The sequence below is a fragment of the Carassius carassius genome, chromosome 6 (genome assembly GCF_963082965.1).
Source record: "Carassius carassius chromosome 6, fCarCar2.1, whole genome shotgun sequence".
NCBI lineage: Eukaryota > Metazoa > Chordata > Actinopteri > Cypriniformes > Cyprinidae > Carassius > Carassius carassius.
The window spans coordinates 15767339-15793449 of record NC_081760.1 but is presented as its reverse complement, the minus strand read 5'-3'; the positions used below and the strand labels follow the sequence as shown (position 1 = coordinate 15793449).

The 26111-nt window shown below is 39.3% G+C and overlaps 2 protein-coding genes and 1 long non-coding RNA gene across 6 annotated transcripts in view; 1 reads left to right on the top strand and 2 right to left on the bottom strand.

Moving 5' to 3' along the window:
* Positions 1-26111, bottom strand: part of LOC132142418 (uncharacterized) — a 1026371-nt gene that overhangs the window by 946755 nt on the left and 53505 nt on the right. The window lies entirely within an intron of this gene.
* Positions 1-26111, bottom strand: part of LOC132142416 (neural cell adhesion molecule 2-like) — a 409999-nt gene that overhangs the window by 351647 nt on the left and 32241 nt on the right. The window lies entirely within an intron of this gene.
* LOC132141892 (uncharacterized) lies at positions 12939-17011 on the top strand. Of its 2 annotated transcripts, XM_059551544.1 has the most exons (3): positions 12939-13505; positions 13608-13730; positions 16909-17011. In XM_059551544.1, the coding sequence occupies exons 1-2, from the start codon at positions 13045-13047 to the stop codon at positions 13693-13695; spliced, it is 549 nt and encodes a 182-aa protein (XP_059407527.1). In that variant the 5' UTR covers positions 12939-13044; the 3' UTR covers positions 13696-13730; positions 16909-17011. The 2 variants fall into 2 exon arrangements, with proteins under 2 accessions (XP_059407527.1, XP_059407526.1); XM_059551543.1 differs by having other exon boundaries at positions 12939-13730.

Sequence of the window (26111 nt, the reverse complement as noted above, 5' to 3'; positions counted from 1 at the left end):
CGCATGGATTAGCAGCAGGAGAGCATCGTGAACACCGGACGCGCGATCCAAGCGCTGGTGACACAGGTGTCTGAGCTCACCCAGCGGATTCATCAACTCACCTCTCCCACCGCGCCAACCGCACCGCCTGCGCCGCCCGTCCCCCGGGAGACCTCCCAGGACCACTTCTGGCGAGAGCCGCGACTTCCAGCACTAGAGAGTCACTCTGGTGAGCCAAACTTTTGCAAGACTTTCCTTAACATATGTTCCATGCATTTTGCATTGAAGCCCCGCACCTTCGCGATAGAGGAGTCCAAGGTTGCATTTGCTCTTACCCTACTCTCTGGCTGGGCCGCCTTATGGGGGACGGCGGTGTGGGAGAATCAACATCCGTGTTGCGCCTCGTTCCACGCCCTCTCCGAAGAGATGAAACGGGTGTTTGATCGAGCCGCAGCCGGCAGGGAGGCCGCTCACCAGCTCTCGGACCTCAAACAAGGAGAATCATCGGTGGCGGACTATTCCATTAAGTTCCGCACCCTGGCGGCCGCGTGCCAGTGGAATGAGGCGGCGCAGTGGGATCGATTCCTGCATGGGCTGGCCGACCGTGTTCAGAAGGAGATCTACCTCATCAAGCTGCCCCCAACATTCAACGGCCTAATCGACCTGGCACTCTGGGTGGACACTCGGATTAACCGCCTGGGTAGACAAGTCAGTCCTACACGCAATTACGTCTCTCCGGAAAGGGGCCGCTCGAGTCGAGAGAACATGGTTGGTCCCGTCGACGATCACGAACCCATGCAGGTGGGTAGAGCTCGGCTTTCCCGGAGGGAGAGAGAGCGGCGGAGGTCCCAAGGACTATGCTTATATTGCGGTGGCTCGGAGCATTCCATCCATTCCTGCCCGGTAAAAAGAGCCAGCCCGGTAGTAAGTTTAATGCTACTATCAGGTGGGATCTCTGCCGGGAAGTCCTGAATCCACATCATCGACTCTTCTTCCGGTGAAACTGCGGTGGGAGAACCACACTCACGACTGTCATGCCCTTCTGGACTCTGGGGCCGAAGGTAATTTCATTGACTCTCTCCTTGCACGTCACTTGAACCTTCCAGTCCTTCCTGTGTCTCATCCCATCCATGTCACCACACTCAATGGCCAGGAACTGCCACACGTCACCCACTACACTGAACCCATAACTCTGCTCATCTCAGGCAACCACAGTGAAACCATATCCTTTTACCTCATGGACTCCCCTGTAGCTCCCATTGTTTTAGGTCACCCCTGGTTAATCAAACATAATCCACGAGTGGATTGGGGTTCCAACACAGTCACCTTGTGGAGTGAAAGTTGTCATGAGTCTTGTCTGGTTTCTGCTTGTCCTGTTGTGCCTGTTTCTGTCTTTCAGAAAGAGACCATGGTGTTATCAAACGTGCCTGCAGAGTACTTGGAGTCCCGTGCTGCTTCTCTTCCTCCACATCGTCCCTACGACTGTGCTATAGATTTAGTGCCAGGTAAGTCTCCACCTAAAGGCAAGCTTTACTCTCTTTCTATTCCGGAGAGGGAGGCCATGGAGAAATACATTTCTGATTCCTTGGCATCGAGGTTCATCCGCCCTTCCTCTTCTCCAGCGGGGGTGGGATTCTTTTTGTGGGTAAGAAAGATGGTTCTCTGCGACCTTTTATTGACTACCGAGAGCTGAACAACATCACGATAAAGAACACCTATCCGTTACCGTTGATGTCTTCAGCTTTCGAGAGGTTACAGGGAGCATCCATATTCACAAAATTGGATTTGCGTAACGCTTATCATTTGGTCCGCATCAGGAAGGGGGATGAATGGAAAACCGCCTTTAACACCCCTAGAGGGCACTTTGAATATTTGGTGATGCCGTTCGGGCTCTCCAACTCGCCAGGGGTTTTCCAAGCACTCGTTAATGACGTGTTGAGAGACATGGTAGATCAGTTTATATATGTTTACCTTAGGGTTGTCATGGTACCAAAATTTCAGTATTCGGTACCAATACCAGTGAAAATCCACGGTTCTCGGTACCAATTTCGGTACCAAAGCAAAACACAAAAATATGCTAATAAAAAAAAAAAAACGTTTTAGCACTAAAAATAAAACCAATGCCATTCTTTATACTTATTTACAATTGTGTTTAAAAAAATTTCTACAAGTTATATAATTATGAAAAACAGTAAACAAGTTTTCACCCAAATTTAATTTGTCTTTTAATTTATGAAATTTAAACACATTTTATTTCTGGTAAATAAAGGGGATTTTCTATTAAAATTAAAACATGTAAGAAATATTGCGATTTATTTCTTTAAAAAATAAAGTTTTATAAATTTTTTCAACAGTAGTAGCAGTATCACATACATTTTACTAAATAATAGTAATATTTCTAGCACAATGCAAATGTAAAAATTAACTTTTAGGCCTAATGAATGCATATTTGTCATTTTAACTTAAGATATTTTTGGTCATTGATGGTTTCGGTAAAAAAAAATAGTAATAGATCAGATTAATTATTATTCATATTAATTATTATTAAAAGATAATACTACTACTAATTCTACTCTCATACTAATGTATATCCAATGCACTATGAATTGATGAGCTGCTGGGTTCATGAATATTAATCACGTTGTCTGCGTTCGGTCAAACTGATTTGCTGAAATCAAAACAGGGACGGTACTAAATCAGCACCAGCCAATGAAATTGCCATTTGCGCATTAGCTCCGGAGAAACCGGTATGTCTTCTGCTTGTTCAAAAATGAATATGAATAATTCTAAATGAACTCCATTACAGGAAAAGACAATAAAGAATAGTTTACATATAGCGTGTCGATTCAGCATGGTAAGACTCTCTCTCTCTTTTGCATGTTTGAGAAACTGAAAAGACCGCTTGATGGAGAGAGAACTCTGAAGCTCAGATGCTGAAATTAATGCAAGCGTCATGCGCTTCTGTCTATGTAGTAAACAAACCCGCACGTCTCTGTCATTCATTAATTCACACAGAGACGCGCAGAACACGGATTCATATTTCAAGCAACATTTGCGGCTTAACATTTACAGATACTGGTCCATATGGAGATTTGATTTGATTAATTTATGCTAACTTTGACAGATTCTATGACTGTCCATATTAAAATTTAAGTTTCATTTTCATGACTGGATTTTGAGATTCCGTCCTCATTTTCTGCTTCGCGGAAATCATAGCGCTGAACCGGGTTTGAACGGGACCTCGGTACTACCGGTACTTAAAGAAACCTGGTACCGTCACATTAAAATTTTTTTAGTACAGACTTGGTACACTAGTTTACCTGGATGACATACTGATTTTTTCTTCATCTCTCCAGGAACATGTTCAAAACGTCAGACGAGTGCTCCAGAGGTTACTCGAGAATGTGCTTTTTGTCAAGGTGGAGAAATGCGTATTACATGCACATTCTGTACCCTTCCTAGGGTATATCGTCTCGGCCAAGGGAATACGTATGGATCCTGACAAGGTTAAGGCTGTGATAGTTTGGCCATCTCCAGATTCCTATAAGGCCCTACAGCGGTTTCTGGGGTTCGCCAATTTTTATCAACGTTTCATTCGGAATTTCAGCCAACTAGTCTCACCTCTGACGGCCTTGACCTCCCCCAGTACTCCGTTCAGGTGGTCAGATGCAGCCGAAACTGCATTTACCAACCTCAAGAGCCGCTTCGTTTCAGCTCCCATCCTTGTGCCTCATGATCCCACACGGCAGTTCGTGGTGGAAGTCAACGCATCAGAGGTGGGGGTAGGAGCAGTTCTTTCCCAACGTGCTGCCTCGGAATATAAGATGCATCCCTCCGCGTTTTTCTCACATCGTTTATCTCCTGCTGAAAGCAATTATGACATTGATAACAGAGAATAGTTGGCCGTCAAATTAGCTTTAGAGGAGTGGCATCACTGGTTGGAAGGATCAGGGGTACATTTCATTGTTTGGACCGATCACAAGAATTTAAAGTACATTAGAACTGCCAAAAGACTTAATTCCAGACAGGCTCGGTGGGCACTTTTTTTCGGTCGTTTTGATTTTACTTTTTTTCGGGTCGTACCGCCCGGGTTCCAAAAATGTCAAACCCGATTCTTTGTCACGTCTTTTTGATCCCTCCGCCCACCCGGTGACTCCCGAGTGTATTTTACCTGAGAAAATAGTCGTCTCATGCACTCGTATGGGAGGTCAAATCGAAGGTCAAGACGGCCTTAGAAGGGGTAATGCCTCCGCCCGGTTGCCAACCGAATCGTTTATTTGTGCCGGAGGAGTTACGGTCCAAAGTTATTCAGTGGGGTCACTGCTCTAACGTTGCTTGTCATCCAGGGATAAGCCGAACCAAGGGGTTAGTTAAACAACGATTCTGGTGGCCACTTATGGCTCGTGACGTCCACGATTTTGTTTTGGCTTGCTCAGTTTGTGCCAGTGGTAAGTCGTCTAACCGGCTTCCTGATGGGCTTCTTCAACCGCTATCTGTCCCTTCGAGACCCTGGTCACATATCGCACTAGATTTTGTTACCGCCCTCCCGCCCTCTAATGGCATGACGGTCGTTTTGACCGTAGTGGACCGGTTCTCGAAGGCGGCACATTTCATTCCCTTGCCCAAATTACCTACAGCCAAGGAGACAGCGGTCACTGTCCTAGATCACGTATTTCGGTTACATGGCCTCCCGGTAGACGTGGTTTCTGACAGGGGATCCCAATTCATATCCAAATTTTGGAAGGAATTTTATAAATTGCTAGGAGCGACGGTTAGTCTGTCTTCAGGTTATCATCCCCAGAGTAACGGGCAGTCTGAGCGAGCCAACCAAGATTTAGAGAGAACGTTTTGATGTTTGGTCTCCAAGAATCCTTCTTCCTGGATCCAACAACTCTCTATGGTGGAGTACCCATAGAGACCCGCGAGACCCGCGAGACTCTGCTCCGGATGAGGGAGCGCACTAAGGCCAAGGCCGATCGCCACCGGTCAAAGCCTCCCATTTACGTTGTGGGTCAAAAAGTGTGGCTTTCTACTAACAATATTCCTCTCCGTTCCGTTTCTAACAAATTAGCTCCCAAATTCATTGGCCTGTTTACTGTCACCAAGATCATTAGTCCGGTGACAGTCCACCTCAAACTACTTCCAGCGTACAGGAGAATACATCCCGCCTTCCATGTGTCCAAAATTAAACCCGTGTTTTATTCACGTATTAATCCGCATAGCCCAGTTCCCCCACCGCCGCGTCTCGTAGATGGGGAACCGACCTATTCGGTTAATCGTATTCTGGACTCGAGACGGAGGGGACGAGGATTCGGTCTACTTTGGAAGGTTACGGTCTGGAGGAGAGGAGTTGGATACCTGCTAGGGACATACTGGATCACTAAGGCCTAAAAGATAGGCCTACTTTAAATGTGAAATTAAAACCACCAGTAGGTGGCTGCAAGTCACTGTTAACAAGTGAGTCACTGTGATTTAACTGAATCATTTTAATGGTTCATTTATTCAGGAATGAAACCCCGTCCTGTTGCTCAGAGACACAAAACAGTGCTGTTGCTTTGTTTGGAATTATTTTTGTTGTCGAAATAGAAAAAATGAAATGTGGTGTCTAAAATGTAAGTCTCTTAATATTAACTTCTTGATTATTGAACTGTTGTATAAAACATATATCACATTTGTAATCATGCTGATTTTTGGAGGAAAAATGGCACTCTTCATGTGATTAAATTAAATTAAAATGTATGCATTTAGCAGACGCTTTCATCCAAAGCGATTTACAGTGCATATCATGTGTTCCCGGGGAATCGAAGGCCCAACCTTGCACTTGGTAATGCAATGCTCTACCAATTAAGCTACAGGAACACTATATAAGAAAAAAAAAACGCACTCTAAATGCGCATGCGCACTAGTCTAACCTACTAGGCTCCATCACTTCATTTATGCATGCACTCTGTAGTTTTTTTTTTTTTTTTTTTTTTTGCAATACACTCGATAATTACATTTAAACAACAATTGGAATAACATTCACCAAATGATCGCTATCACCAGAACCATTATTTGTAATTTTATGTGTATTACTTGTGGTTAAGATCAGTATTTCTTTTCATTTTCTCTCTTCTTCAGCCCTTTGCATTTCCCGCGGTCGTTATCTCCGTCATCTGACAGCGGAAAGCACTGACAGAGTGATTGACAGCTAATAATAACCAATCTGCTTAACCAAGCCATATCAGCACACAGAAGGCACATAACTGTGAATGTTTTTTGAGAAATGAAAACGGGTCACACAACAACAATTATATGCACTCGCACAAATGCTCCCAAATATATTTTGAGGTTGCACAGATTAAATTAAGGGAGCATATGCAACCAAAATGGTCGCAATTGCGAGCCTTGTGAAAAACAAAAAATCTTACTGTTCATAAACTTTTGACTGATAGTGTATATATAATTTCACTGCTTCTAGAAAAACTAAGAGTTGCTTTCTAAGAGTGAGTCATGCTCCATGTTATTTATTGTGCGAGAGCATAAGACGGTGGCATGTTCACACTAAGTAAAAGATTAAACCAATGAGAATGATGAATCCTTGGTTATGTAGTTTTCTATAGTGAATGAAGAGTAGTTGAGATGTGGACTAATGGTGCTGCTCTATAAACATCAATGAAAAGTGGATAAATAAAGTAGTTTGGAGCTTGTGGCTGTTTTACATGCACTTCTGCTGTATCATCATGTGGCTCGTGAGTGGGAAAATTACAAAAGAGGAATTACAGTGCGGGTGAGTGGGTGGCTGAGGTACGGACACTTCTGATCTCAAAGAACACACTGAGCATGATGATGTGAAGAGTTTACTGTAAATGGACTGGGTAAATCTAGTCCTCTAACATACTTACAGTATCAAGAGCACTGGTGCAGAAATGAGCATTTGCATTTGCAAATGTTTTGATGAAAACAAACAGAAGTATAACTGAATCTGGCTGCTCGTGTGTTCGACATGCCCAAATCATGCATCCATTAACTCCACCCATCATTGAAAATCATATGAAGCTTTGAAATTAAGCCTGAGATCCATCTATGACATGTTAAAAGGAAAGCATATGAGATGTCATTCAGTGGACCCTTACCTTCCTAACTAAACTGGGATTTACAGTCAATCAACATTTTACTTCCATTCAAATTAATTAGAACTAAACATCTAAAGAAAGCAGTTCTTGCTTATAATCAGTAGGCGTATTAGTAAGATGGTGGTCAATAGAAGTAAAACCATGGTGAACTACTATGGTGTTGAATTGACAAGCCTTTGTAGGCCTGTTTGCGTTTTCCAGTTTACCTCTTCTTGCAGTTTACATTTATCATGGCTTTTTCAGCCAGCATCACTACAGAGTCTTTAATGTTCACATATATCACACGACATGACTATTACAATAATTCTGTGTCACATCTGAATGGATGAAGCGACTTGGGCTGTTTACCACTTTACATTGTGGTGCAAACGCAGCGCTGTGTGGGAGACTCTGCTCTTTCGCGCGGCTGGTGGATGCATTGCGCTTCACACTTTTTGCAGTATTTGCTTTTTGTAGTTTTGTATAATTTTAAAACAGTGCCTAATGTGGAGGAGGTCTCCCTCACTTCAGCAACTTAACTCGACCGGTCCAGAAATGTCCATGGCATTTGAGCGGAGCTCTCTCGCTGCAGTGGGCACTCAGTAGATGAAAGGTAGAATGACAGAAGTGATAATGCACCAATTACAACAAAGAATCACAAGTTTCACACAACTGTATGGTACACCATTAAAGGGTAAGCTTTAGCCTACATGATAGTAGATTATGGACTTGTGAAGCAACAAAACAAGTGGGTATACAGAGGGCATACGCAGATGGTGAGCGTGATTTCACCAAGTACAATGTGTTCCTGGATCAACATCATTGTTGATCCTGAAACGACATTCCAATCAACCAATCAGAATTGAGATAAACAAAATTCAAGAAATATCTGTTTTAGGCTTAAAATCAGAGTTAGGTGCTTCTTCACTCTTGTTAATCAGGCAGCTTACATTTCACTGATTTTAGGAATAAATTATGGGTAGGGTTAGGTCTAGGGGCAGGGATTGGGTTAAATTTATATTTTTGGACAATAAAGTCGATCCAGGATCATCGAAAGATGTTGATCCAGGAACATGTCTACTTGGCAAAATCATGGCTACCATACACAGATATTAATCCTTAGAAGTCGTAATACGCAAATGGCCCAGGGAAAAAAGTAAGCATACGCCATATGCTTGCATATGGCCCCAACTACACTACTGGTTATAGGTATTCAATTCAAGCAAGTATTTCATTATGTATGCATAGCTAAATAAATACAATATTTTGAGTATATAAGCAGCTAACTAAAACAAGCAAACTAATACATTGGAAATATTGCATTACTCAAATATGTGGCTTTTACAATGAAAAAATGGTAATAAGCATTTCATTTGAAAAGTAGACATAGCTAAATAAATAAATAAATAAACAGGAATGACTGCAATAAAAAAATGGTAGTAACAATATGTTTTTTTTTTTTTTTTTTTTTGTAGAGGCAATTACAAGCATTTATTTTAAAAGAGATAATACGTAAGTATTTTATTGGAAAAACAGGCATGGCTAATTGTGTGTTTCAAAATAGCTGAAAAAATATTTAGTTACTAACAACTAACAGTGTATCTTATGGAACATTAAACAAAGTGCATCAGTGCATCTCAGAAATTTTTTATCCACTTCACTTCAGAAAGTCAAGTTATCAGAGCTCATTGTGAGGTGGAGTTCAATGAACTGCCCATGTATTCAGGTTTATAAGACTAAAAAAGATCCCTTACACATGCTGTGAAAAGTGTTTCGACCTTCCGTGACATCAAAAGTGTGCTTTTGTTGCCACAAAGTATCAGTAAAAGAAGTGTCCTAAGCCTCCCATCTGCTTAGTGCCAACACAATGGCCTGCTTCTGTTTGCCAATCATTGTTATTTGCCAAACGTCTTGTGCTGATTTGATCCTCCTGAATCACGGAGGGGATTTGAGGCTTTAGATAATGAAAAGGATGCTAATAGAAGATAATCTGATTAGCTGGGAATAAACGTAAAAACCACGGCAAGGTCTTGGACAGAGATCGTTACTATTGTCAAGTATTTCATACTCAAAATCTTAAGCCTTCTTCTCATTCTCATGTCCTTTCAGTTGCACATAAATAGTGTATGTTGTTGTCTGTGTGTGGCTGCTGTCTAAAGTGAAAAACAATAATCTGGTGACTTGGGAAGGGAATTTAAAAAGCACCCCAACACCCTGGGGTCAATCCTCAGTACAAAGGCATCGACAGAGGCTAAACATAGAAAATATCCCACAAACTGACCCCATAAATGCGAGGAAAACAAAGCAAACACTGGAGTAGAAGGCCTATTGTCCATGACGTGATGGTTGAGGCTTCTGGGGATGCAGGTATCATCCGTGGTGAATATCGAGGGACGCCAGCGAGAGTGTTATTTTGGGAGCGTGCTGGAGGCTGCTTTGGCCCTTGAGGGTAAAGCTTGTTCATAGTGGAGTTTATGTAGCATGACTGCTCTAAATGAAGCTGCCTAGTGCTGCGGGTCCGCCAATTAATCTGTGGATTGAGCCACCTTCCAGCTAGAGAGCTCCTTTCCCAGTGGCTTCACCTGAGTTCATGGGTTTAGGAGAAGCAATGTTGAAGGATTTACTTTCCTTACTAACTCTTCCCTGAGGCCACATGACCTGTCCGGTCACATCATCGCTCTTGTTATTATCTAGTAGGAGAACATGAAGGGTTATTCATTCATACGTTTTTAACCTATGCTAACAGGACAATCGCCTATGTTGTCTTTCCTTACTTCTGCTTTGACCTTGACCATTTATGCCCAAACAAAACAGTGACCCTGGGTAAGTTAACAGAGATCTGGGACATCAACATAGATAGTTACATAGGTAACCACCGTTACATAGCACCATTACATCGCCTAATAACCTCTCAATGAATCTGAGAACAGGTGCTCACTATCATGGGTTTAGTGCAATACTTATACTGACCACAATTTGCTATAACAAAATAACCAGGAGCTATACAACAGCTCTGACAAGTCTTGAACAAGTTTATATCAGACAAACGTTTTGTAAAAAAAATAAAATAACCCCATAAAAAAAAAAGATTCAGGGCTCCAGAATGCAACCAAATGGTCATATTTTGTGACCATTTTTTCTACCAGTGTTACTAATTTTTGTAAGTGGTCGCACTGCCACGACCACCGCATTCTCATAAGCAATGCCATTTCTGTTGCATTTAAGAAACATCAAACAAAACAAAGGCAAAACTAAACAGCGCTACTCATTTGAGCTGCGCAATATGGACCGGTGGTCAGCTCGGACCACGATGAAAACAAACTTGTCCAAGCTAAGAACAGCTTTACTCTGGAGCCAAAGTTGATTTCGCAACACTGTTACTGTACAGATATTCTCAGCCTCAGACGTCATGCCAACGGACCATTGGCTAAATGTCTGATGCATATGGGACACAAAAGTGGAAACACTTCAGGAGTGTCGAAATCAGATTGGTTGAATTTTACAGGATTTCCGTGAGACATTTGTGGACTGTTCTTTAACGTTCTGCTTGGAAACAGATACCGTGGCACCAAACCTCCTCAGAAAATAAAAAAGCTGCCATTTTTACAACTGTGATGTCGAGCACTTATCGGGATCAACTAAATGCTGGATTTTCAAAAGTATGTGAAGTAATTAAAGTTCATGGCATAGAATATTTTAAATATGTCATAGAGTTTTACACACCGGTCTGTTATTGTGGCGATATTTCCATGCCTCAAAATGTGATGATGAACGAAACAAACTGTGATTGGTTGTTTGACATGTTGGTCAAATGGCCTGATGGGCGGGCCTTGGCCAATGAAAGCAGCCATGAATTCCAGACCTTCAGTCTGAAGGTCTGGCTAAGCGAGACTACTGCACATACAGTATGCAATAGTGCTGCAAGATCCAGTGAGAAGCATTTGAATTCGCTGCACAATAATAAGGTTCCTGTGAGGTCTAGTAAGAATCATTTAAATTCTGCACAGAGTTTTGTTATAAACAGTGCTAACTGTAACTATGGTGTTGTGGTAGAAATAGTTGAATGCATTATATTATTCATTTCAGGGTTTGTACAACCTTTTGAGATAAATTCAAGCATTTTTCAATTACTTTCAAGCAACTATTTCCAGAACTTTAAAGCTCTACAATTTTCCAGTTTGAATGTTATTTTTAATGGCATGACCAACATATACTTTGTGCTAAACAAATACTTCTGTAAAATTAAAGAAAATACATAAAATCACAATTATAACCACACTGGTAAAAATGATGTGTTGGATTTACTTAAAATATATATGCACATTTTTTGCAGATTCTTCTGTTGTTTTTTATTTCTGTGATAATGAGTGTTCAGCAATAATGCAACAATTTGGTATAGGAGTTTGTCTGTTATTCTAAAAACTAAGTTGTACAATTAATTAAAATTAAAATTTGCTCAATGATTATAGGTCAGCCTTTTGAGAAGCTATATGATTCAGCTTATTATAAGAATTTGTTAAGACTGGCCAATAATATAGTTTCTGATCCTAACCATGTCCTGCATAATGAGTTTGAATTATTACCATCAAACTGGAGGTACAGAGTCCCGCGATTTAACAAAGTCGGGCTGAAACATTATTTTGGGCATCAGGCAATCCTAGAGCTGAATAAGAAACTTAATGAAAAAATCAAGACTATTGTAAACATAGTGTAGTTGTATAAGTGTAGTAGGAGGGTGAGGTATAATGTAATGTTTAAGGCAGTGTAATGTGTTTTGTTCATGTGTGGATAAAGTACATGTTGTTGTTTAAAGGATGTTGATTGTTGTAAACATAGATATTGTGACGCAAGAAAAATTACAGACTTTTTTGACAATTAAGTGCTATATCATATCATAACTAAAATACATTACACCCAAGTCTAATTTATAAAATTTTAATTACTAAAAATTACTATTAAATTGATTAAATACTAATATTTTATAATGGACAAATATGGGTCAAATATGGATTTTTTTTTTTTTTTTGCTAAAACGTGGGTTAGTCCACATTTGACCCAACGTTGGGTTGAAACAACCCAACATTTTTTTTTTCCAAATGTACAATTGCATGCTCTATATTGTGTGCCCAGAAAATACAAATGTTATAAACGCCACTTTTAACATAATAATGAAAACAGGAACACATTTTGAAAGCAGCAGGTCAGGGTAAAATCATTAATTATAGATAATAAATAAAAACAAAAGCACAAACTAAGTGTCAAGAGGTCATAGGTAGAATGGTCTGCAGGAACACGATCAGACTTCTGAAAAAAGTAACACGTTACTACATATAAGTGCAAGTGCGGTTTGTTAAAGGTATAGTTTTCCCAAATATCCTGTTATTAATTACTCGCCCTCGTATCGTTCCAAACCAGTAAGACCTCCTGTTTGTTGTTGGCGGCTGTACTGCGTTTGAGCTCCGTCACTATATTCTTTTCATTGACTATTTTTAACTCAAAAATCAATTGTATACATCATCGTTTCCGTTTATATATGTGAATATATCCTCTATTGTATTCTACAACAAAAACAATCAGAGCGCCTCGCTATCACTAGTTTTATTTTGATCTCCCGGGTCCGCTATTAGCTTTTAGCCCGTTAGCATCAGCGGCGTGGTTGCAGCTAACTGCGCTAACATTGCTAATACTTTATTCACACACATTACCACTGCTGTACTCACTGTTACTTGCTTTAATGGCGGATGAATGTCTCCACTCTGTGCAGCTCAAGCTCGAGGCCGTGGGAAAGCAGATTCGCGACATGGAGGTGAGGCAGGCCCAGCTGAGAGAGCGGAGAACCGCGCTGGAATCATCCCGGGCTGACGCTCACAAGTCCGGGGTAAGTATACAGCGATCTGTTAACAGTCCCACCACGTCTACTCCGTGTGTTTCTCTGCACAGGCCCGGTGCACCCAGGACGCGATCTTCCCAGATGTCCTTCACTGCGACGCCGGGACACCACGGACCCTGGGTGCATCCACAGCGGAGGACGCGAGCCGGGTCCCGGGCGACGACTTCTCCCCCTCCTGCCTTCGACATCTCCATCCGGAACCGCTTCGCTCCCCTCCGCGAGACAGGACGCGACGCTGTGATCATCGGAGACTCCATCGTCCGACACGTAAGTGCTACGTTAGCCGAAGGTAAAGTGCACACTCATTGTTTGCCTGGTGCTCGTGTTCTCGATGTTTCTGCGCAGATACCCGCGATCCTGAAGGTCGACGAGAGCCCCAGAGCGGTCGTGCTTCACGCCGGGGTTAACGACACCACGCTGCGGCAGACGGAGACGCTGAAGAGGGACTTCAGCAGCCTGATCGAGACGGTTCGCAGCACGACGCCCGCGGCGACGATCGTCGTGTCAGGACCACTGCCCACGTATCGACGAGGACACGAAAGGTTCAGTAGACTTTTTGCTTTAAATGAATGGTTGTTGTCATGGTGTAAAGAACAGAAACTGCTATTTGTTAATAACTGGAATCTTTTCTGGGAGCGTCCTAGGCTGTTTCGCGCTGATGGATTACACCCCAGCAGAATCGGAGCGGAGCTGCTCTCTGACAACATCTCCAGGACACTTCGCTCCATGTGACTAGTTAGACAATTCTCTAATAACTATTATGATGAGTTTTGTTCCACCCGCTTAAATGATAAAAGTACTTGTGCTGTAAAAACTATTAAGACTGTGTCTGTTCCCCGAATAGTGAGGTCAAAATATAATGTAGGATCTAGAAAAAATCTTATCGTAATTAAACCAGAAAAATGTAAAGTAAATGAACAAAAACAATTTTTAAAGTTTGGGCTCATAAATATTAGATCACTCACACCCAAAGCAGTTATTGTAAATGAAATGATCACAGAAAATAGTTTTGATGTACTCTGCTTGACTGAAACCTGGCTAAAACCAAATGATTATTTTGGTCTAAATGAGTCTACTCCACCAAACTACTGTTATAAGCATGAGCCCCGTCAGACTGGTCGTGGAGGAGGTGTTGCAACAATATATAGTGATATTCTCAATGTTACCCAGAAAACAGGATACAGGTTTAACTCTTTTGAAATACTTCTGCTAAATGTTACACTGTCAGACATGCAAAAGAAATCTAATGTATCTCTTGCTCTGGCTACTGTGTATAGACCACCAGGGCCGTATACAGAATTCCTAAAAGAATTTGCAGATTTCCTCTCAGACCTTCTAGTTACAGTTGATAAGGCGCTAATCATGGGAGATTTTAATATTCACGTTGATAATGCAAATGATACATTAGGACTTGCGTTTACTGACCTAATAAACTCCTTTGGAGTCAAGCAAAATGTCACCGGGCCCACTCATCGTTTTAATCATACACTAGATCTAATTATATCGCATGGAATCGATCTTACTGCTATAGATATTGTACCCCAATGTGATGATATTACAGACCATTTCCTTGTATCGTGCATGCTGCGTATAACTGATATTAACTATATGTCTCAGCGTTACCGTCTGGGCAGAACTATTGTTCCAGCCACCAAAGACAGATTCGCAAATAACCTGCCTGATCTATCTCAACTGCTATTTGTACCCAAAAATACACATGAATTAGATGAAATTACTGACAACATGGGCACTATTTTCTCTAATACATTAGAAGCTGTTGCCCCCATCAAATTGAAAAAGGTTAGAGAAAAACGTACTGTGCCATGGTATAACAGTAATACTCACTCTCTCAAGAAAGTAACTCGTAGTCTTGAACGCAAATGGAGAAAAACTAACTTGGAAGTTTTTAAAATTGCATGGAAAAACAGTATGTCCAGCTATAGACAGGCTCTAAAAACTGCTAGGGCAGAGCATATCCACAAACTCATTGAAAATAACCAAAACAATCCAAGGTTTTTATTTAGCACAGTGGCTAAATTAACAAATTACCAGACGCCACCTGATTCAAATATTCCACCAACGTTAAATAGTAATGACTTTATGAATTTCTTCACTGATAAAATAGATAACATTAGAAATACAATAGCGAATGTAGATTCTACAGCGTCTAACACTTCAGTTTCATCCATCGCACCCAAAAATAAACTGCAGTGCTTTACAAATATAGGACAGGAAGAGCTAAATAAACTTATCACTGTATCTAAACCAACAACATGTTTATTAGATCCTGTACCCACTAAATTACTAAAAGAGCTGTTACCTGTAGCCGAAGAACCGCTTCTCAATATCATTAACTCGTCGTTATCTTTAGGTCACGTCCCAAAACCATTCAAGCTGGCGGTTATCAAGCCTCTTATTAAGAAACCAAAACTAGATCCTAGTGTACTGGCAAATTATAGGCCTATTTCAAATCTTCCATTTATGTCTAAAATTTTAGAAAAAGTTGTGTCTGCTCAATTGAGCACCTTCCTGCATAAAAATGATCTGTATGAAGAATTTCAGTCAGGTTTTAGGCCCCACCATAGCACAGAAACTGCACTTGTTAAAATTACAAATGACCTGCTTCTTGCGTCAGATCAAGGCTGCATCTCATTTCTAGTCTTACTTGATCTTAGTGCTGCGTTCGACACCATAGATCATGACATACTCATAGATCGATTACAAAACTATACAGGTATTCAAGGGCAGGCTCTAAGATGGTTTAGATCCTACCTGTCCGATCGCTACCATTTTGTTTACTTAAATGGGGTGTCATCTCATTTATCATCAGTAAAATATGGAGTGCCACAAGGATCCGTCCTAGGTCCCCTTCTATTTTCAATATACATGTTGCCCCTTGGTAATATTATTAGAAAATACGGAATTAGCTTCCACTGTTATGCTGATGATACTCAGCTATATATTTCAACGAGACCAGATGAAACTTCCCAATTATCTAAGCTAACAGAGTGTGTTAAAAATGTAAAAGATTGGATGACAAATAATTTTCTCCAATTAAATTCGGATAAGACAGAGATATTAATTATTGGACCAAAAAACACCACACAGAATCTTGTAGATTACAATCTGCAACTAGACGGATGTACTGTTACTTCCTCTACAGTCAGAAATCTGGGTGTTATATTAGACAGCAATTTGTCTTTTGAAAATCATATTTCCAATGTTACAAAAACCGCATTCTTCCATCTTAGAAACATTGCCAAGCTACAAAACATGTTATCTGTTTCTGATGCAGAAAAGCTAGTTCATGCTTTCATGACCTCTAGACTGGACTATTGTAATGGACTTCTAGGTGGTTGTCCTGCTTCGTCAATAAACAAGCTACAGGTAGTCCAAAATGCAGCAGCTAGAGTCCTTACCAGGTCAAGAAAATATGATCATATTACCCCAATTTTACAGTCTCTGCACTGGCTACCTATTAAGTTCCGTATCTGTTACAAATTATTATTACTTACCTATAAGGCCCTAAATGGTTTAGCTCCTGCGTACCTAACTAGCCTTCTACCACGCTACAACCCATCACGCACCCTAAGGTCACAAAACGCTGGACTTTTGGTAGTTCCTAGGATAGCAAAGTCCACTAAAGGAGGTAGAGCTTTTTCACATTTGGCTCCCAAACTCTGGAATAGCCTTCCTGATAATGTTCGGGGTTCAGACACACTCTCTCTGTTTAAATCTAGATTAAAAACGCATCTCTTTCGCCAAGCATTCGAATAATGTATCTCTTAAATTGTGAGTGTAGTTGCATCTGCATTTTTATTCTTTAGCTTGGGTTAAACTAATTTTACTTTGTTGGATCAGCAGCTATGCTAATGATGTCTCTATTTTGTTTCTATGTTTTGCCACGGGTAACTAGGATTTACACAAGCTCCAGTCTGGATCCAGAACACCTGAGAAGAGATGATGCTGACCCTCAGAGGACCCCAGATGATGCTAACCTTGAATCAACAAACAGAACTAACAATTATTGCTACATGTGTGACTGCATCCTATAATTACTATTAATTAATAATATTGATAGTTCATCATCTAGCTGACTACGTCTTGTATTATTATTATTATTTTTATTTTTCTAAAATCCTGTCAAACGTGCACAAACTACTAGCTACTACTAAATATTGTAGAAACATAATTTTCTGTAAAGTTGCTTTGTAATGATTTGTATTGTAAAAAGCGCTATACAAATAAACTTGAATTGAATTGAATTGAATTGAATTTGTTCATTTTCGGAATACAAATTAAGATAATTTTGGTGAAATCAAAGAGATTTCTGACACTGCATAGAAAGTAAGGTAGTAAGAACATTGTTAAAATAGTCCACATGACATCAGTGGTTCAACCGTAATTTTATGAAGCCACTAGAATACTTTTAGTGTGCAAAGAAAACAAAAATAATGACTTCATTCAACAATTTTTCTCTTCCGTGTCAGTCTCTGCAACCATTCAAGAGAGTACCATGACACATGCGTGTACATTCCTTTGCTTGACAACAAGCCGCAGCACACATGCACACATGCAGCAGTGTTCTATGTCAGAATGTTGGCCCCTACGTCAGCAACACCACACATGTGTCATGATACTCTAGTGAATGGCAGCATGCTGCTCACATATTATTGTAGTAGTGCTGCAACTAACGATTATTTTTTCTGTCGACTAATCTAACGATTATTTTTTTTCGATTAGTCGACTACTCTAACGATTATTTTTATTAAAATAAATTATTAATCTAGTGTTCTTTTTTTGATTAGCTAATGAATCCTTTGGATAACTTTACAAAAACATTTAAGCACAACTTCTAATATAATATTTCAACCTTTATTCATTTTGTTCCCAAAAAATACTTAAATGTGGTTGAAGTTTTTACAGTATACAAAAATAAAGAGGCAAAGAAAATTATTTTACTATGGTAAATACGAGTTAACGATAGCGTTTATAATTAAACCACAGTAGCCACAAATTTACAGTTGTCTGAGACGTCATGAAATGTTCTTTAGCATCACAAACCATAAAATGTAGTCAGGGTTCTGCTATGGTTTATTTTCATAATAGGTAAACACAGGTCACAAGTTAACACTATCACATTTCCTTGATTCAGCAACTGCACGATGTGCCGCTGAGAGTCCTGTCTTGAATCCAGAGATCTGGAGCTGATTCAGTGTAGATCGGTAGCTCGGTGGTTCGTGACTGTTGCCTCGCAGTGCGCCGTCTTTTAATGTTTGTTCGAAACCCGCGCCAACACAGACTTACTTTATTTTCATGTATGCATGATTTCATATATCAGAATCATGCAATGAGCAAGTCTGCGTTTATTAGAAACGTAATAATGTCACATCAGTTTGTGGTTTTAGAATCGCCGAATCTGCTGCGGTCGTTCCATCACATCTGCAGTGGAGACCTGAACCAGGAAGTTGGTCACCAGATAACACGGTAACCAGTTAAACCGTAACACCGGAGAGCGCCAGTATGTTTTCTTATTGTTTTTGTGATAGAATGCAACTTTCTCCATTCCCAGGAGCAGAAGCCGACATTACGCGAGATGTAAACAGTGTGATGCGTCGACGCATTTCACGCACGTCGACGTATTTTTGTAGTCGACGTAATCGATGAAGTCGACGCGCCGTTGCAGCACTATATTGTAGTACAGTTTATGATGGATAAGTGGTAATCAGACTTTAGCAATAATATGTTTATAAGAAACTGAAAAAAGCACAAATGTCAGGGCATGTCAAACTTCTTCAGGGCCCTAGAAGACAGGTTAGGAAAAGATAGCGCCACTTATCTCTCTAGTGGACCATTGACACTCCTAACTGAGATTGTAGGTAGAGTGGCAAAGGTCCAATTCGAGATATAGGTGGTGGTATTGCAATTATAAGAAGACGCGTCGGGATCGGTATCGGCTCCGATACTGGCATTTTCTGCGGATCGGGTAATCAATCCAAATCCGATATTGTGCGTATACTATTCTGTGTTATTGTTGAGCCCCTTGAAAGGCACAGAAACATTATAAAGCACAAAAACATTTTTATGAACATATTTCAAGTGTTCTGAAGCTGTTCGATGTGAGGTAAAGATTAATATTGAAGTTATTACATTCAGGTTCACATAAACTCTTCTTTCCACTACGGTTGTCTGTCATCCTTCATTCACTTGTTCTGTCCTATCTATCACATGTTGCTGCCTAGGGCTGGGCGATATATCTAACGATATGATCATGCGCATCTACTCAGTAAATCTGGTTCTGTGATTACCGCTAAATCGCCATCACCTGCTTTTAAAAGGAAATGCATTTAATAGACAGAGCAGTAGATCACTGACAAGCTACGCAATATCACATTCATTATTCCAGATGAATCGTCTTCGATAATGAATACGATATTGTGTAGCTTTGCAGTGATCTACTGCTCTGTCTATTTAATCCCTCTCCATTTAAAAGCATGATCATATCGTTAGATATATCACCCAGCCCTATTGCTGCCTTTATTGCTGTTCTATACATTTAAAAGAAACGTCTTTTAGATTTCTATATAAATGTATATACTTGTTTTTTCATGAATGTATTTTACAACAATACAAAGAGCAATGTGTAACATTTTACCAGATTTTAGACTTATTCACTTTTATTTGTAAATAAAATATTTCACTAGATTTTATAAAATTATTGTGCTGAATTATCCACTAACAACATTTATAATAGTGTTTTTTTTTTGTCATAGATTATGATTATATATTATTTCATGTGTTATTTTTTTTATTAAAATTAAGTTGTGTATATGTAGTAGATGTTGTGTGATGATCAGGTCAAATCAGATAAGTATTGAAATTCTTTTCGTTATCGGATCGGATCTGAAAAAAATTGTATCGTTGCATCCCTACTCAGGACATTTGGGACATTGCTTTAAAAATCAGAGGTAATAAAACAATATAAATACAGTTCAGTTTCTTGCACAGACCAATAGTTTTGTGTATTTACACATCACTGTACCATCACAAGCTACAGGGTTTAATTTGGTTTTGTTTGTGTATGTGTTGTGCCTCTCAAAGATGTGATTCCCATACACTTACATTATATGACTGATGCTCCTTCTCTCTGATCCTCAGAAGTGGAATGACCTTTATGTGACGTGCTTAGACCATGACCTTCAAAAAACAGCTGAACACATACCATTTCCACATGGACAACTAATCAAAATCAATGCACTCTATGTAACAACTCCTATTAAAAATATCTTTCTTTCTCAGTTATTGTTTTCCGCCCACTGAAGCCCTTATATTTAGACACTTTTCCTCTATCCCTGCTCTGCTGAGGACCTGAAGGCCAGGCCATCTCCCCATAATCTTTATTACACATCACTGCAGCTTCAAAGCAGAGACGAATGGACCAAACACACTGGATCTGCAGTCCTCTGGGAGCCACGGCCCTGCAACTCTCATCTGTCTTTGCTTTCATTATAGCTCTCTCCTCTGCTTTGGTGGCTGCTTGCATCACTTAGAGAGGGCGAGGAGAGCCATGCTCACCTTTGAAACTGTAAACGTCTGGATTAGGATAGCAATGATATTCCAGTGAACGCGCCTGCAGAGATTAGTCAGAAACCATGGGACTTGATGTGGTTAAAAGGCGGGTCAGCTGTGGGACTGAGAGTATTTTATTGCTTTGCACACAGTTCATAAACATAAGCTCATCTTTTACCTCATGTTCAAAACTAACAAGCATGCTACAAGAAAACTGAATATGCAATCATATGCATTTTTTTTTACAAACATATAAAAAATGTGTCATGCAACAGGTAACATAAAGGACATCTCATCTGAATATATTATAATTTATAGAGAATATAACTTTTAGAATGAGGTAGGGGTGTCGCAATATACCGGTATTGACGATAACCATGATATTCAAAGCAATAATTATCGATATCATGTTAATTTAGTGTGTGATGATATACCGTATACACTGTATTAGCGATAACCACGTCGTGTGTGCATTAAAACGCATGCGCATACTTAACAGAAAACTAATAAAATGTATTAAAGTATTAAGTATTTAAGAACATTAAGGTGTAAAAAAGACAGGAAAAACAACAGTAAAATATAATACAGCAAACAGCAATTTGAAAATGTAAAATATTTGAGGAAAACAAAAACTGATAGAATTTAAGAGGTAACACTTTACAATAAGGTGTCATTGCTAAACACTAGTTAATGTATTAATTAACATGAACTAACATTGAACAATACATGTGTTACAGTATCTATTAATCTTTGATAATGTTAGCTAATAAAACAGATTACAAATATGTAGAGCTGTGTTCATCAGCAAAAGTAGCCATTAATTTCCTAGTCATATAATGGGAAACACTATATTAACCGGTTAACAGCGGTTTTCTAAGTAAAGGGTGATTATTTTAATAAGTACCACGTTTTCTTTACTCGTTTTGTTTTTGTGTTTGCAATCAATATGGCCTGTGCGTAGTAACACTTTATTTCTTTGCTCAAATATATTAACAGTTACACGATTAAAACTGATCTTGAAAAACTGAGCAACCACATTGCTTAATTAAACTTGTAAAATGTGAAGTTTTTCACAGTGCCATACACTTTGACTGCGGTCATTCTTCAAAAATGTTCATTATTTAACATTAGTTAATTACATTAGTTAACATAGCAACTTTAACAAATAATAATAAACAATATTTCCACAGCATTTATTAATCTTAGTTCATGCTAATTACAGCATTTACTTATGCATTATTAAAATCTCAATTTGTGTTTGTAAACATTAACACATTGTGAACTAACATGAACAATGAATGACTATTTTTATTTACATTAACAAAGATGAATAAACTGTGTAATAAATGTATTGTTCATTTTTTATGCATTTTAGTTAATACATTTAATGTTAACAAATGACATCTTATTATAAAGTGTTACCATTAATATTTATGCATCATACTGTTGAACTTGACAGTATTTTCTCTCTTGTTACAGTATTTTATAGGAGCTTCAAAGAAGACAGAGAAAGCCGGAGTCTCGTGCCCTGCATTTATCAGTATCCTTATGTTCGTTGGGTGAAAATGAAAACTCAATAAACAAAGTAAAAATCATTTGACCCCCCCAAGGTTTCTATAAATATCAAAATATATCGATATAGTGAATTCATATGGCCACAATAACCATGATATGAAAAATCTTCTCATATTGTGACAGCCCTGGAATGAGGTATATGATAAGATAAGCTTATATTGATGAACAGTGGGAATAGCAGTGATACTGGAGTTTCATCTTATGACACCAGAGAAATCTCTGCAGGAACATCCATGAATACAGCCATTTAAAGTCTGAAAAACATGCATGGGTGATTAAATATGATGCATTTCAATATTTTCGCTAATTACAGTTTAAAATATCACACAACATTATCATGCAGGGTTTCCCATAAATTGGTTTATTCATTGTGGCCCACCACAATATCAACACTGACCTCCACAAATAGATTTTACAAAATGCTTTGACTTCGTTGAATAAACATGAGCACTGCACATTTCAAAATCAAAACGTGGCATGGGTGTTTTTATGTGAATGTATCTTTTTGGAAAGGAACTGATTGTCTTCAGAAAAGGTTTTTTTTGTCATTTAATCTTTCCTATAATGCCTGATAAAGTCATTTTCATTTAATCTTTCCTATAATGCCTGATAAAGTAATTTTCATTTAATCTTTCTTATAATGCCTGATGAGGTAGCGTTCATGAACGCAATACTGTTACTGTTAACAGGGAAAGCACTTTTTCTGCCGCCCTTAAAGTGCCTCCTACCGGCAGAGTTTGAATTTGCACTTTCCATAAGCCGGTGTGCCTTTTATATTTACATATATATTTCCCCCAGGGGACGTGCTGCCACACATAAAGTGTAAGTCTGTGGGAAACACTGACATGCATAATTTAAATTTCTTTTCTACATGGATATGAAATAGCAAAAATAGTCTATACACTATCGATCAAGTAATCTAATGATTATTTAAACAAATAAATTGACTAGAATGTTTAAAAATTAACCATAAAATTAATTTTAATTGGGTGTAAATAGCACTGTGACTGATTTAATAGACATCACAGATATGCCTATCCGCTAGTCCAGGACAAGGGGGCAAGTGAAAAATAATTTTACTTTCCCGACAAGTATATAAAGTCATCCTCCAAAAAATAACAAAAATAACCAGGGGGAGCACAAAACCCTAGGGAGACTGGTTCTGATTTTATAAGATTCTGTGTAAAAAATTATGTGTTATGAATATAATTATGCTTAGCTTGCGCATGTCAATAATTTTAATGTTAATATTAGTTGTTCTTTTTGCTTTTGTGCAACAGATAAATAACAATTTATATTTTTTAGACACTTTATGTTTAGATAATTTCTATTTTGCTGGAGTTCCACGAATCATTTTGTTCTCCCGCATCCCACACACACACTCAAGTCTCTTTCCATCTGCACCCACACTCGCAAGGGGTGCTCCGGCCGATCGTTAATGCCCATCTCTTCAGTAAAGCCGGTTCTCTAATCAGCGGTGAATTCCATCAGGTGCGTGATTTCACATAGAGCAGCTGCTTCTACACAGAGCCGTTGTTAACTTAGAAGATGCGCAAATAAAAGCTGAAAATGAACGTGGATTTGCGCATCTTCTCAGTTAACAATGGCTCTATGTAGTAACAGCTGCTCTATGTGAAATCACGCACCTGATGGAATTTACCGCTGATTAGAGAACCGGCTTTACTGACAAGATGCGCATAACGATCGGCCGATCGTGATCGGCGCAGCCCTAACACTCGCCCATCAAGAGTTGTCTCACGTCGCATCCTTGTTGCGTTGGGTCCCGCAGGATTCAGGTCTTTAATTCACATTGACTCCATTGTTAAAAAAGAGCAGAGGTTATACTTTTTCACCAGTTGAAGAAGTTCAACCTGCCACAGGAACTGCTGAAACAGTTTTACTCTGCCATCATTTAATCCGTCCTCTGCACTTCAATAACTGTCTGGTTCAGCTCAGCTACTAAATCTGACCTCACAAGACTATGCAGGATAGTCTGGACTGCTGAGCGAATCATTGGTCCAACCCTCCCTTCTCTTCAAGAAACTATAGGCCTACTCATCCAGAGTGACCAAAAGGGCTGGCAAAATCACCCAAGACCCCTCACATTCACACTCCCTCTTTGAACTGTTGCCGTCTGGTCGACGCTACATAGCTCTGAGCACCAGACCGGCCAGACACAGGAACAGTTTCTTCAGAAATTGTAAGCAGGTTAAAACTTACCGGGTCAGACATAGATTGTCACATGTTGGTTTCTGTTTAGTTCCAATTTGTTCCTGTTTAGTTAATCTCCGTTCATTTAGATCACCTGTTCCTGGTTTTTAGTTATCATCACCCGTCTGCCCCTTGTTCTCTGGCCTGAGTTTGAGCCTGTTCTATTCTCCCTTGTCCTTGATTAATATTTGAATGGTCAACGTGTGTTTATAAAAAAAAAAATCTCCTTTATTCCTACTCCTCCTTCATCGAGTATTTACTAAAACCACAACCACCTAACATAAATATGGTTCCTCCATTGTTTTTAAAAGAAAACTTTGAGGTAATTGGACCTAGTGTCCTTCAGATCATTAACAAAATCTTTGTTTTTTTATACAGTTTAGTGCGGAACAGGGCACAGTTCGCATGAAAATTTGCTAATGTGAACGCTGTCATCGGACCCTGGTGCGCACTGGGGTACCGAACCAGAGACTACCTGGAGAAGGTGGTCTGAGTTCGGTTGCTCCCGAGCTGTGGCGCGGTTCGCGTGAATGTGCAAGCAACACGGACTCGTACTTGTTCAGGAAGTAAAGTATCCCGCGCATAGGTAACACTGTTGATATCATTGTTTCCTCAACACACGAGAGAGCCGAGGTTGATTCCACACACTCCTAAAAGTCAAAATTAAATGAATTAACATTAAATAATTAAAATAATTAAAATAAATTATTATACTGTGCATAATAGCACAAAAGAAAAAATACAACTATGCTCAGTCGCGTTGTGTTCTCCATGCGTTTTCTGTGTGCGTTTGCGATGACGTAAGGTGACTTCAAACGCACCTGGGTTCGATACAACTATTGAGTGTGAAAGCAGACCAATGCTGCGGGCGGTGCCGGAAACAATCATGCTCGGGCTAAGACCGCAGCAAACAAGCCCAATGTAAAAGCCCTCTTAGACACAGGAGTTTTCCCCAACATACTGAAACAGGCCTTTAAACAAACTTGGGTGTTTGTATTGATAGCTTTATCTTAAGATTAAATCATGTCTGACATTTAAGAGTCTTGAAATTGTAATTCATGCTCTCATTTCATCATGACTTGATTACTGTAATTTGTTATACAAGGGTATTAGTCAAGCATCTATTCTTCAGCTGCAGAAGGTTCAAAATGCTGCCGCAAGACTCTTAATGAATATTAAAAAATGTGAACACATTACACCATCTTTGATTTCTCTACACTGGCTTCCAGTACAATATAGGATTGATTTTAAACTTCTTTTATTAGTGTATAAGTCTTTGCATGTCTTAGCACTCAAAATTTACTTAACATTCCAAGGACTAACTTGAGCCATAAAGGGGATTGTACATTTGCGGCAGTAACGCCAATACTTTGGAATAGCTGACATTTACATGACTCTGTACATGTTTTCAAAGTACAGCTAAAGAAATATTTGTTTGCCATGGCGTATTCTTCTTGTTGATCATTTTTATTTTATGTGTGGGTTTAATAGTGCTATATAAATAAAATTGGCATTGACATGTAAAAGTATCATTGCATTTTTCATCAACATTTCATATCTCATAACATTCATAACGAGCTTCATTAAACAGTAAGTGCACCTGTAAAAATGGCATTTCATTATTACCATACCATTTAATAATGTTGGGAAAAATTGCCTTATATAAAAGCAAAAATGAAATCAAGTTAACGAGGCAAATATCACAAATATGCTAGTAAGAAGAGCTGACAGAGCACTGATGGGAATATTGTTTCAGAATAATCTGTAGACAAGTCATGAATGACAGATTTACT

Excerpts from the sequence above, each read along its gene's own strand:
- LOC132141892 (XM_059551543.1), top strand. The coding sequence starts at position 13,045 with ATGTCCTTCACTGCGACGCCGGGACACCACGGACCCTGGGTGCATCCA.